General features: G+C 39.7%; 1 protein-coding gene across 14 annotated transcripts in view; it reads right to left on the bottom strand.

The window, feature by feature from the left end:
• Positions 1 to 12,456, bottom strand: part of tns1b (tensin 1b) — a 185,866-nt gene that overhangs the window by 65,890 nt on the left and 107,520 nt on the right. For all 14 annotated transcript variants that reach the window (XM_013911754.1, XM_013911760.1, XM_005736849.2 and 11 more), the window contains one exon: positions 7,373 to 7,411. In XM_013911754.1, the coding sequence (XP_013767208.1) occupies positions 7,373 to 7,411 (39 nt within the window). The remainder of the gene's footprint in view (positions 1 to 7,372; positions 7,412 to 12,456) is intronic.

Here is a 12,456-nt window from a genome sequence, read left to right as displayed (position 1 = left end):
TATATATATATGAGTCAGGCTCAGGGAGTGCCCCTCATCCTGTCGCCCTTTTCTCTCTGACTGGACAGCTTTTTTTCAGGACTTGCTTTCTTTGGAAATCTTGAAGAACACACACCACATGCATTGGCTGCGCCGTAGCTAGGCACCCGCGCTGCTCCCTGTGTTTACACTGCATTTTGGACTACATCCCACACAGAGCTTAGCGGCCTTAGATGTCCCTGTGTTTCAGCTAAGCTGCTGAATGATACAAAAAACTCATTTTACTTTGATGAGAAGCTATGCAGCAGCATTCCTTGGCAGCGAGATGAAACGTTAAATGCATGATCTGAAACTATCCACATTACACTAAAACGTACCGTCAAAGGACCTAATTTGCAGAGGAGGAAATGCATTCCAAAGCAACCAAAAAAACCTCATTAGTAAGACTGATGAATGCTATCTAGAACAGATAAAATAAAATACTACACCATGATTGCTTGATGCTCTAGAGTGGCCACTTACGGTCTCAAATTACATTCAATTTGAAAATAAATTCAGTTGTTGGAAACCAGGTGTTGGCACCATCAGGATATATCACTCTCAGTTTGAAAAGTCAATAAAAACTGAATATATTTAATTGCTCTCCTCCAATGTCATAAAGGCTTCAGCACTATGAGTGACACAGACTGTCTGATATGACACCAAACACCTGTAAAGTGTCTTGTGCAACAGTGCCTTCTAGTGGCGATAAGCACAAACTGTAGATCTGGACACAACGATGGTGGCTCACCTTATGCTGTTGTACAGTTACGAAAAGTTACATGTGTTAAATCTGCACATATACACATATTTCTAAATAAATGTACATTTACAGTCAGCGTTTCCCCCTACTTCCAGGTGCTAATGCAAGTTATGATCGAGTTGATGTTTGACAATAACCTAAAAAAGGCAATCGTGCTCCAGTGGTGCATCTCCTGATGTTGGTTTCCTATGTTTTCAGTAAAAATCACCCATTATGCATACAGACATGTAAAATATACACACATCTGCGTAGGATAGCAGCACATTAAGGGCCAGTAACTCCCCAATCAGTACTTTATTAATAAGAGGCCTTTTTGCATACAAAAACATAACATCAAAGCAAAAAAACCTGATTCCAAATTTGTATAATGGTGCAAAACAACCTGCAATGAGTCATTTTCTGTTATTTTTTGTTCATAGGAGAATTGCACAGAATCGAAATACAACAAACAACAACAACATGGCACCGCTGAAAGTTAAAAACGGTAATACAGACTTATAGCCAAGCTCTCCTACTTCATCAACAACAGCACACACACACAGACACACAGCTGTGCCTCTCTCATGCTCCATGCTCCTTCATCTGCAGCGTTCACATAGCCACGTCCCAGAAATGTAAACACATTGCTGAGGAGGCAGGGCCTGTGTGCATCCAAGGTTGGGGTTAAGGTTGGAGTGTGTATGCTTGTTCTCAGTTCCTCCCCCTTTGGGGTTAGGCCCTAACATGCCAGGGATCCCTGAGGACCCGGGGTAAAACAGAGCGGCCGGTCCTTGCTGTGGGAAAAACCCTTGAGCCGGCCGTGACCCTAAACCACCCCTGACATCGCTCTGTTTCCTCAGCCCCCGCCTGTCCCTGCTCCTACTGATACGGACCTGGCCGCTCGCTCCGTTATGTAACCACAAGCCTTTTCTAACATGTGCGAGAGGGGGGGAGTATGCAAAAGCATCCGCCAACTATTTTTACTTCTAACGTGTATGTGCAACGAGAGTCTAATAAGTCACGCTGTCATGGACACAAACAAAGACACACCTATTAAACAAGCTGCTTCTTTTGTGCTCTAGTACGTGCTAGTACGGTAAGAGCGCAAAAATTCCATAAAAACAATGATATGTTTCTTTGGTAAGCATGTCTCATGAGGATTCAAATGTTGTAATACATATGGTTTTTATTTATTTTCCAAAAAAATATGAAGGATTTGGTTTAGACAGCAAATTACAGAAATTATAAAATGTAAATGTGAAAATGATGTTTAATAAGTCTTTCATAGTGATGTGTTATCAACTGAACCTACGACTCTGCTCTGCTTTACTAAGATTTATAGCAACTCTGAGCTCATTGTTTAGCTGTACTATTTTGGTTCAGTCATCGCTCTCATAGTGTCATTTTCAGCTACAGGAGGCAGCTGTGTTCAGCAGAAAGAAAGCTCTTATAAACCATATTTATATTATGTTATGTTATACAAAAAAAGGAGACTGAGACAGAAGCAAGGTGGTGACGAACAGAGGAAGAATTAACAGCTAAAAAGCCAGATGTGTCCCTCTGGAGATGCTTGAGGTTGCAGCGGATTTCCAGATCATCATGTTGCTCTGTCACTGGTGGATAAACAATATATATTTAATGCAAAGCAGGCTTTTACCTTCTGAGGTATCAGTCATAAAAGCTTAGAGACCAATTGGTGACCTCTGGTTGCTAGGGAAAAATGTGTATCAATGTAAAAATCATAGATTTTCTGAAGGATATATTGGCATCTTATACCTTGCAGTTACTGAGTGACCATAATCTAAACTGACAGTCTTCATACTGTGTTTTCTAACACTGGTAAAAATAAATAACTGCTTAGCGTGCAAAAAAAAGTCCATTCTGGTAATCAGGTCAGAGTGAACAGAACTGGAAATACTTGGACTGCAGCTACTAAGTTTGTGGGATGACTTCATAAAACTGCAATTTATAAGCCACTGTTCAATTGTAATTCACCATTGTAAACCAAAAGGCTCAGTTATTTTCAGTGTATCAGTTACAAGTATACTGGTATATACTTTTGGTGCATTATACATTTTGCTTTGCAATTTGATGCAAAGCAACCAAACTTGTATGAGCTTTAAAATATTATATGTTCACAAAAAAGAACTGAATCTCTAGAACATGCACACTGCATTTGGATTGGAATTCTATGGAACTGGATAGAAAAAGCATGAAAGTTACTTTCTCCTAGTTGTTTAACAACCATCTCCTTAGGGAAGTCACTCTGAGCAGTATGTAACTAATTCTTTTTACCGTCTAAACCAAAGTGCCGGAAGAGGAAAAACTTGACCATGATGTCCTATCTTTCACACAGCATCTTTATGTAATATCCACTTCAAATACCAATGCATTATGCTTTAGTTGGCTCTCAGTCCAATGTTAAACATGCCTATTTTATGTTTTAGTTCCTGCTTTCCCAGGGCTCTGCGAACATTCTGTAATTTGTAACCGGATCCCTGGTTGCTGCTTGTATACACAGCGTAACACAGGGCACATCGGGGAAATATGTGTGGTTCTAAACACAGCACTAATTGGACCACATCTACACCATCTTTGCCCTGCAGTTACTCATTACTCAGCGATGTCCTGGCCCTGTTCCCTGACTACACAAGACCTATATTAAAAAAATGGTGGATGACGTAGGTGTTAGTGGTTTATGGTTCTCTGAGTGTGTGCATATCTTTACTTGCGAGAACAAATGTGCAGCCTATCTCACCGGTGAGAACACCTAACATCTCCACGACAGCCCATGTACCCTCATCTAAGGGCTGTGCAAAATAAAACTGATTCCTGGCAACATGAGCTCAACATGAGGGAATATCTGAGGAATGCTCCCAGCATGTTCTACGGCACACTGTGCACCCCTCAGTTGCTGTCATCTTCAACAGTTGAAGATATCTGAAACGCACATCATCACTTACAGTAAATGTTGGCATCATCTTCCAGCCGTGGGCTGAATCATTTCAAATTCACTCCAGAGGTAGTCACCAGTTTATTGCTACAACATACTAAAATCACTAAGCACCAATTTCACAGTATCATTGACTTAATGCTGGTGCTGTTAAGTTTTATTCATATCTACTAAATTATTACTCTAACCGTTCATCTGGCTTTATCATCCACAGTTTGATTGAGACCAGAATAAAAATAAGTACATTTAAAAGCTGCATCTATCCAGCTTAGTTCACACAGTGCCCTGCACACTGTTGGACTAGCTTTGTGCTGTGCCCTTAAACCAGTTGCTATGGAGACAGATTTACCTTAAGCAATGAGAAAAGTCGATTCTCTTAACACTTAAATAATGGTGATAAGTCTGCACTCTTTTTTTAATGATATTTGATTAAATCAAAAGCACCACCAGTATCAAGAACAAACTTTTACTCCCAGCTGTTGTGATAAGGTGATCAGTTATGCTCATTTACAGTACAGCTCCCTACTTTTATTCTTGGTATCTCCTAGAGTAGGTCTGCGTCATTTAAAGTTCAAAAGAATCATTTTTCATCTTTTACTGGGCCTTTATAGGGCCCTCGGATTCGCAGAATTGCCTTAAACCTGCAGTCTATTAAATGACCACCAGGGGGCAATAGCTGTAGTTGCAAAATGACTTCGCTCCTGTAGAATATGGTGAAAATAGCCCTCGGCCCTGACCTTTGTAGACATTATCCTGATAATTTTTTTAAGGCTCAGTCACTACTTTGGGGTCACATTCAACAAACGATTACGTTCATTTTGCGAATTATTGCCATTATTAGAGTCTGAAAGGAGAATTATACAGGATGTGATGGTTGTTAGCCAATGAACATGCGGTTTGATTGTCAGCTGACCCCTTCACTCCTTAATACCAATTTCAAAACACCAACCTGATTACGAGAAATCAGTCAGCTTAAGACTTTATGCGAGAAGTTCACAAACCAGTACATGACATCAGGGTAGCTACATCGCACATCTTTTATACTGTTTAAAACCAACCGGTTTTAGGTCCTCACACTTAAAGGCCACCCTGACATTCAGTGAAGTTTCTTCTGACTGGCCATTCCCCCTCAAAAAAGGTTTGAACAGCAGGACAATAGGGCCTCTGCATACCTAGTAAGGGCATTATGGATAGGCACTCTTGTTGACAGCCAGGATCCAAGAATAGAAAAAAAAAAAAAAAAAAGACTTGAAATTGAGTTTTTATACATAATAAACTCCACTTCAAATGCTCTGAAAAAAAAGGCTTCGAACATCTGTAATTTCAACTCCACCTGCTGAGGAAGATCAAAGATTTCAAAAGCTCCCACAGAACCTACTAAACACCTCATTGCAGTCATGATGATGTGGTTTAATGAAAAGCCAAAAACAAGATGCATTTGCTGTGAACCAATTTTGTTGCTTCCAAATTTTACTTTATTTTGGACATGTAAGGAATAAAAATGGAAAAAAAAATCCAAATTCAAATAAAATAGTAAACTCATTAAGCACTGCTTATTTTCATCTGTAGCCGAGTAGCAGCTGCGTGAGATTCATTACATAAGGAGCGCGATCATCTGGTAATAAAGTTGAATTTCTTCCAGTTGTAGCTCGTCAATCTTACTGGAATGTCTGGATTTAAAAAAACCAAAAACCTTTCTATTTTTTTTTCAGCATTTTTCTCCAACTGAGTTAATATATGGTCAATCAGAGTGTACCTGATGCAGGGCAGTAAATCACGTTGCCTTTGGCTGTGAGCAAAGGAATTCACCAAACAAGGGCTGAGGAGAGCTGACTGAGAGCACACCTCAGGCCTCGCAGGCATGCACACTCTCACGTCCACACACACACACACCATCCAGTTTCCTGTCACACACCAGAGAGGTGACGCACAAACACAATAACTTACTCATTTCTGTAATACATACTGCACTTTAAAAACCAAACACAGCAAAGCTTACCAACAAAAATTAACACCACAAGTCTTTGGAAAACTTCAGGTGCATAAAAGCAGGTGTCCACCATTGTGTTTATTTTTCATGCTTCCTATTTCCTCTTCAGTATCTGCAGTTGTATTTTTAGAAAGAAAAAAAAAGTGCCATTGTTTGTGTTGAAATCCATTGTTTCACTCAGCTTTAACACTTCTGTGTTTCTTCCTCTCTCCTCAGCAGTACAGTAAAGACACGTCAACCAGTGTTTTACACCTCAGCCCGTCCGTGTTTATGGAGGCAATCAGCACCTTTAATGCAGGCATAAAAGCCTCGAGGGAGACGCCTTTTGGCAAGCTCAAGAGATAGACTGTCGAGATTTGCCCTGCAGTTACTGTTTGCCTCTGCTTTCTTCAGCAATACACAACCAATTAAGATATTATAATATTTTTTTAATCTGTATTTCAATATTACTAACAACGTGTCCTCCACACTGCTTGAAAAATGTGGGTATGAAAAACATCATGAATGATAATGAATACAGTGTCTGTTACACAACTGTACAAATGCATTAAAAAAGGTATATTTTTAAAATTTTTCAATATTATTTATATGTGTATTTTTGACATGACACACATATGTCTAGCGGATAAATTGTTTTTTCTTCCTTACCGTTGACTATTAAAATACTACTATACTACTAATAAACTACTTAAAACTCTGGATAAACACCTAAATTGGTGAAACTTGAACCTAGTCCATGTGACGGCTGCAGGAGTGCGTCAGATGAAAAAGGTGGAGGGAAAACTGATAGAGGCCAACAGATAGCGGTGAAATCTATTTTTGTGGTAAAATCTTGCCCTCTGCATCCCAAAGGTGTTTCAGAAAGCAATGAACTCAAACACATGCCTTTAACAATGCCCAGAGAGCTTAGCCTCATGCCTCTGCACATCTCAAACAGATGTCTTCATGGAGAAGGCATCTAGTGCCAAGGCAACTGCAAGGATAATAACATGTTCTTTCTTAATTACTGCTGCTTTTAAAAACAAAATAAGACAATTTCAAGAAATATTTTCTGTGTGAGCACAGAAAAGTGCAGGGGATATTTGCTTTGGTTTGTCAAGCGCCCAAAACCATTTAAACACACAACATTCGATGAAGCGAGCAAGCGAATCATATCCAAGTCTAACACAGCCTCGTATGTCAATACCATATAAGGCAACCGAGCAAGCGAATATTTTATGGCTCTTGCAGAATCTTTTCATACCCAGAATACGTCCCACTTTGCTCAGTGTTATTTCAAAGACCAAAAGTCGTCATCATGATATAGCAGATTCAATAGCACAGCTTTTTATTTACCTTTCTTATCCAGAAGATTTTTTTAAACTTTTATTCCAAAAGCTATAACCTTTATAACCTTATCAGAACAGAAAATGAGCTGCCAAACAACGGTTAAGTCGAGCAATGTCAGGTTTATTTATATAGCCCCAAATCACAAGTTTGTCTCTGGGGGCCTCCAGATAATGGACCATTATCTGCTATAGTGACTGCAGTGTTAGTGTAGCTGATAGAGCATGTTACTTTCCAACCTTATTTGCAACAATTCTGCACCAAGACGGACACTGTAATAAGTACAGCATGGAAGCAATTACCAACACAAAAAAGAAAAAAGAAAAGAAACACTGTTGCTTACCAACTCATAGTTTGTTGCTGGAACACAAGATGAGGACACCTGAAAACAGAAAGACAAGCAGTGAGTTATGTAGATGCTAATTTGGAGTTAGAGAAACACTGTAAACAACAAGCACACTGGCAGCTATATTTAGATTACAATTTATGGCTTCATATTTTCGACATGAACCCCAGATGCTTTAAGTTAGCACCCATGTGTTTCTCCATCTCCACTGTAGAATATACAACAAGCAAAGGACAAGCTTCTACAGAATTAGAGCTACCAGAAAGAGAAAAGGAAGAATCCCCTTCGGAAACAAACTAATGTAAAATAATATCTAAAAGTCGCCTCTGCTTTACTGTTTTAACTCACTGTTTTGGCTTTATGGCAACTTTTGTGCATGATGTTGAATTGAAAAAAGTATTTTTGTGACCCCCAAATGGCCAAAAAACAATGGATGCATCTTTAAATAAGGCTGATAATTCAAGAACTGTATGGACAGTGTTTAGCAGGTGCTGATTCGGAGCTACTGAGTTTAAAGACAAGGTAACGACAGACTGTTGTTGTACATGTTCACGTCCGACCCCTCGTACCGTAAGACCTTATTAAATTAAACAGAAGAACAAAGCGGTGGGACCGCTCCAACAGAACTCATGATCTGTCAAGTGCTCGGACTAATCCGATTACCATCCAACAGTTTCCATAATCATTCTGTGAGCTCAGCGTGAGGGCATGAGGCTGATAAACAGGAAGAGTATAATGATAATGGCTTCTAGCAGAAGATTCGAATGATGTGCGCCTAGAAAAAGATGCCCGCTTGATGAGCATGAATGCAAACAGGATGTCAACGTGGTGGTTGTTTCCTTCCTGTGCATGCCAGTCTTCTCATCCTTGGTTAGTGTTTCATATCATTCTTCTGACATTTCTCATTTGGATTTTCACCAGTTAGTACCTTCATCTCATACATAACCGACTGACCGGTGATAGCACGGGGCAGCTTTATGATTCTAGAGGGCCTTTGTCATTGCTCTTTTCCTATATTCGAATTTCATTGCTATGCTCCGTCCGTTTTAGCTTTGAACGATTAGGCCTCGAGGTTATCACTGCTGTTAACCTCTAAGAGCACCTTTCATCTTTGCTACCGCTCCACCTCTCTCCTTATCCGAGACTAAACGAGTCATTGCTTGAAGACTGGATTTCTGCGATGTCGGGGTCTGCTTTGTGTTACTGTAGCACATTCTTCCTCTGCCCGCAATAATAAAATAAAAAACAGCCTTTGAAAAAGTGCGGTCTCATTAGGCCTTTCATGCAGCTTAGCGCAGTGTTGTTGGGCGGATATTGGCCAAAGAATTGCTCGCGTCATGTATCGCAGACTTCGCTTCACTGTTTTTGACCCTTCAAACTATGTGTAAATGTTGGCAGGTTCAGTGCCAGAGTTTGTGCGATTGATGAAGTCTCACTATGATTTAGTGGTTATGAAAATCCCAGCTGGAGCTCAACCACTGCTGGATTTTCTTGCTTATTGTTGGGCTGTATACTCATATGGATATGGATACAAAATAATCAAATATTTATTAGATCGGGTGACCGGATTCGTTGGCCAATTTCCAGTCCCAGCCTTAACAATTTGAATTAAAAAGACCCAAATTAGCTAGCACTATGTACTTGTATAAACAACCCACTGTACTTTTGAAACAAAGTATGTTTTACTATCTGCCAGTTCTCAAAACCAAACTTAAAAGGGTCACTGGATAACTGCCACTGGGATGTTGGACGGCTGATTAGATTCACAAGGTTGAGGATGTGTGAGTCACCTTGGGTCATTACAGTCTCTTTTATAGCTGTTACCCCATCTGGAATACAGGAATGTTAACTCTAAACAGGAAATGACCTTAATCAGATTACATGATTTTAGTCCCTTTAGCAATGGAAGCAGCTGATATGCAAAAAGACAGCGCCTAAATTTAAGACAGGCTCCAACACAGTGGCTGTTACTACTTCAATGGAACCCTTCCATGAATGCTTGTTAGTTGATGCAATATCTCGACCGTGATACAGTCTGTTCCAATTAGGTAAAACATGAGGTAAGAGCAACACTTCTTTCACTGATTTCATGCTGTCTGTCACAGTCACCACCGTCCTAATATATTACCCGCTAGAATGGATTATGTCTGTTTTAGCCTCCTAAGACCCGAACTCTTCCACGGCATGCATTTTTAATTTCTCTCTGATATTTGGGCTGATTGGGACCTGATGAACGTAAAACTATAGAACTACCAGATTTTTTTTTTACCTAATTTTTGTTTCTAAGAAAAACGAGAGCCACATATGAGGATATTCGTTTAAAATTTCGATAGAACAGTAGCGGTATAATGTCCTCGTAAGTGGATATCAGGCCCTTGTAGAGCAAAATTGAGAATTTTGGTCTAAATAACCCAAAATGTGTTGTCCACATATGTGGACGCAGGTCCTAGGAGGTTAGAGAATTTTGTCTTACATGGTGAAGTGTGCCTGGAGATGACAGGATACAGTATTTATGTCTGCCTTAAATCAACCTCAGTTACAAGTTATTCTAGCCCTCCCATCCTTATCACTCGCGCTCAACAGCACACCGTTCTTCTCTCCCTGTTCCTTCGGGGGCCCAGGCTCCTTGGGCCTGGTCAGTGTTCTCACCTGACGCTGCCCCTGCCCCATGCTGTTGACAGCTCATCCACCTGCAGTCAGTCATCACCCAGAGTGTTCACATGCACGGAATTTCAAGTGATCAAGTTTTTGCAATATCTAGTCTGCATACTTGAACAAGAGCATGCTTTTATCTTGACTGTAAACCATGTTTAGGCCCTTTCATTATCTGTTATAAGCTCAGAAAGATAGCTAAAGTAATACCAAACAGAACAGTGTGTTTAAAACATCCATGTTTCATTTCATCCTACCATTTCTTTAAAGTTAATTTGCAATAAAAGCCTATATGCTACGCTCGACGGCCCATAGCTGCACACACAGGTGTTTTCACTTATATTGTCTAATCTTCTCAGGGCTGTGTGGGCATGTGCAGACAGTGATTGATTGACATCTTTCTTACTCTGCTGTTACTTCTCGTGTGCCTGTGGGGGTAAACTTGTCTATTAGTGCATGGAGTTTCAGTGACCTCATGTTATTCCCAACAGAGCTCTGCTCAACTTCTACTAAAGTAATAAGCAAATGCAATAGACAGAGAGGCAGTTCTGCGAAAAACTAAAACTAAAACTAAAAAATTTTAAAAAGCTAAAAAACTAAACTAAACTTGCTTTCTCCACAAGAGTTAAAGGAGCACGTAGCAGCCAGTTGCTCCTATTCAAACGCACCTGAGTAACTGATCATCAGCAAGCGTTAGCAACTCTATGAAGGCAGAAGTTTTGGCAGTTTGCTGATCCGGGGCATGCAGGCATACAATGCCACAATAATCCCAGGAGTGGACATTCAAACAAATTCACCCCAAGGTCAGCTCGAGCTTTGTGCCAGGTAAGAAACCGTAACAAGCCAAGACCTCAGTTAGCATTTTAAATACTAAAGTTTATGGACTGATGCATGGCTTAGGTTTGCAAAGTTGCATGTAAAGAACATATTAGGACAAACACATCATACCAAATGTCAGCACAATGAAGGAAGGGTGATGATTTTGGCTTGTAAAGAGGAGAACATTAGTGCTGATATGTGACTTAAAGGTTGTACTGTTCTGTAAGGAAGGAGCAGAAATAGCCATGAAGGGTCTTGTTTGGTGAGCCCCAAAACAATGAACACTACTTTGACTGGGCTACATTTCATTCGAAGAATCAGCCATCAGATAAACAGTTATTAGATCTGATGCACTGTAGGTGCCATGTGGAATGTAGGAATAAGTGGAAATGTAATCGTTAAATGCGTCATTTCGAAGACAGCGGCCAAAATGGCAGAACAGAACATAAAGAGCAAGTTCATGAAGGCGCCAAAACATTTATTTAGTTATTGCAACTCAGTTGTCATGACCAATAAAATTCATTCATTTTATTTGCAATTAAATTATGTTTGATGCAATATCAATGACAAATTAGCGAATGGCGCCACTGTAATGTAACCGCTGATTAGAAGTTCAGATTGAGACTGTAGGTAGTCTGCCCACATTAGAATAGCTCACATTCTCTCTTGTGCTAAGTAGCTGCTTCACTGGGACTTGGTGCCATTGTACTGTTGCAGTCAGAGTCAGGGTCCACCAGAAACCACAGCAAATATTTATCTAAAAAGCAGGTGAGCACTTAGCAATGGGATAGCCACAGGTCAAACAGCAGGAAACCACTGAATGAAACAAATATTTCCAACACGAGAAGTCTGCATGGGCAAAACTAAAAGTCCATTAATTTACTTTTCAATAGAAGCGTGAGCATTAAAACGTTTCAGGATAGTCGTCAGTCGAGTCCGCCATGTTGGTCCAGAATTAAATATCTAAAGAACTTTGGTACCTAGACATTAAACTCTTATTTTGGTCCTCTCCTCATTTTTCCTGTCGAAACACTGCATGTGTTTTGAATTACAGATACATATATTTATGTAAATGCTGCAATGATCATCGCCATCTATGGAAATACTGCTCTAATATCAAATCTATGTGGCTTTCATATTGCATGGGGGAACCATGGCTCCTAATGCATACATGCCAATGCAGGCAGGGAACTGCACACAATCAAATTAATCACAAGTTACTGATGTTTCAACATACTTTAAAGCAGGTTTGTTACTTTAAAAATCTCAAAACTGTATTTATGATACAGAATACTCTTTAGTTAAAAACTAAGGAAGCATGATTTTCACACCTAAATTATTATCTTCTATTAAAAGCAGCAATGACAGTTCTAGACAAACAGTTTCAAGACAACCGTTTGCTATACCCTCTGCACCTTCAGCTGTCTTTTGATACAACATATATCCTCTTTATTGCATGAGGATGTAACCATCAGTAACATTGTGTCTGTCCATTACCAGCTATTTCATTTTGTACAAATGGACAAGTTTGTGTGTTTTTCCATCTGACCACATGCATTTTTAGAGAAAAACAAGTTGGGACCCGCACTCAAAAAAAAAAAAAAAAAAAA

Source organism: Pundamilia nyererei, unplaced genomic scaffold (genome assembly GCF_000239375.1).
Source record: "Pundamilia nyererei isolate P.nyererei 1_Seehausen unplaced genomic scaffold, PunNye1.0 scaffold00071, whole genome shotgun sequence".
Taxonomy (NCBI): Eukaryota; Metazoa; Chordata; class Actinopteri; order Cichliformes; family Cichlidae; genus Pundamilia; species Pundamilia nyererei.
This window is presented reverse-complemented; position numbering and strand designations above follow the sequence as displayed.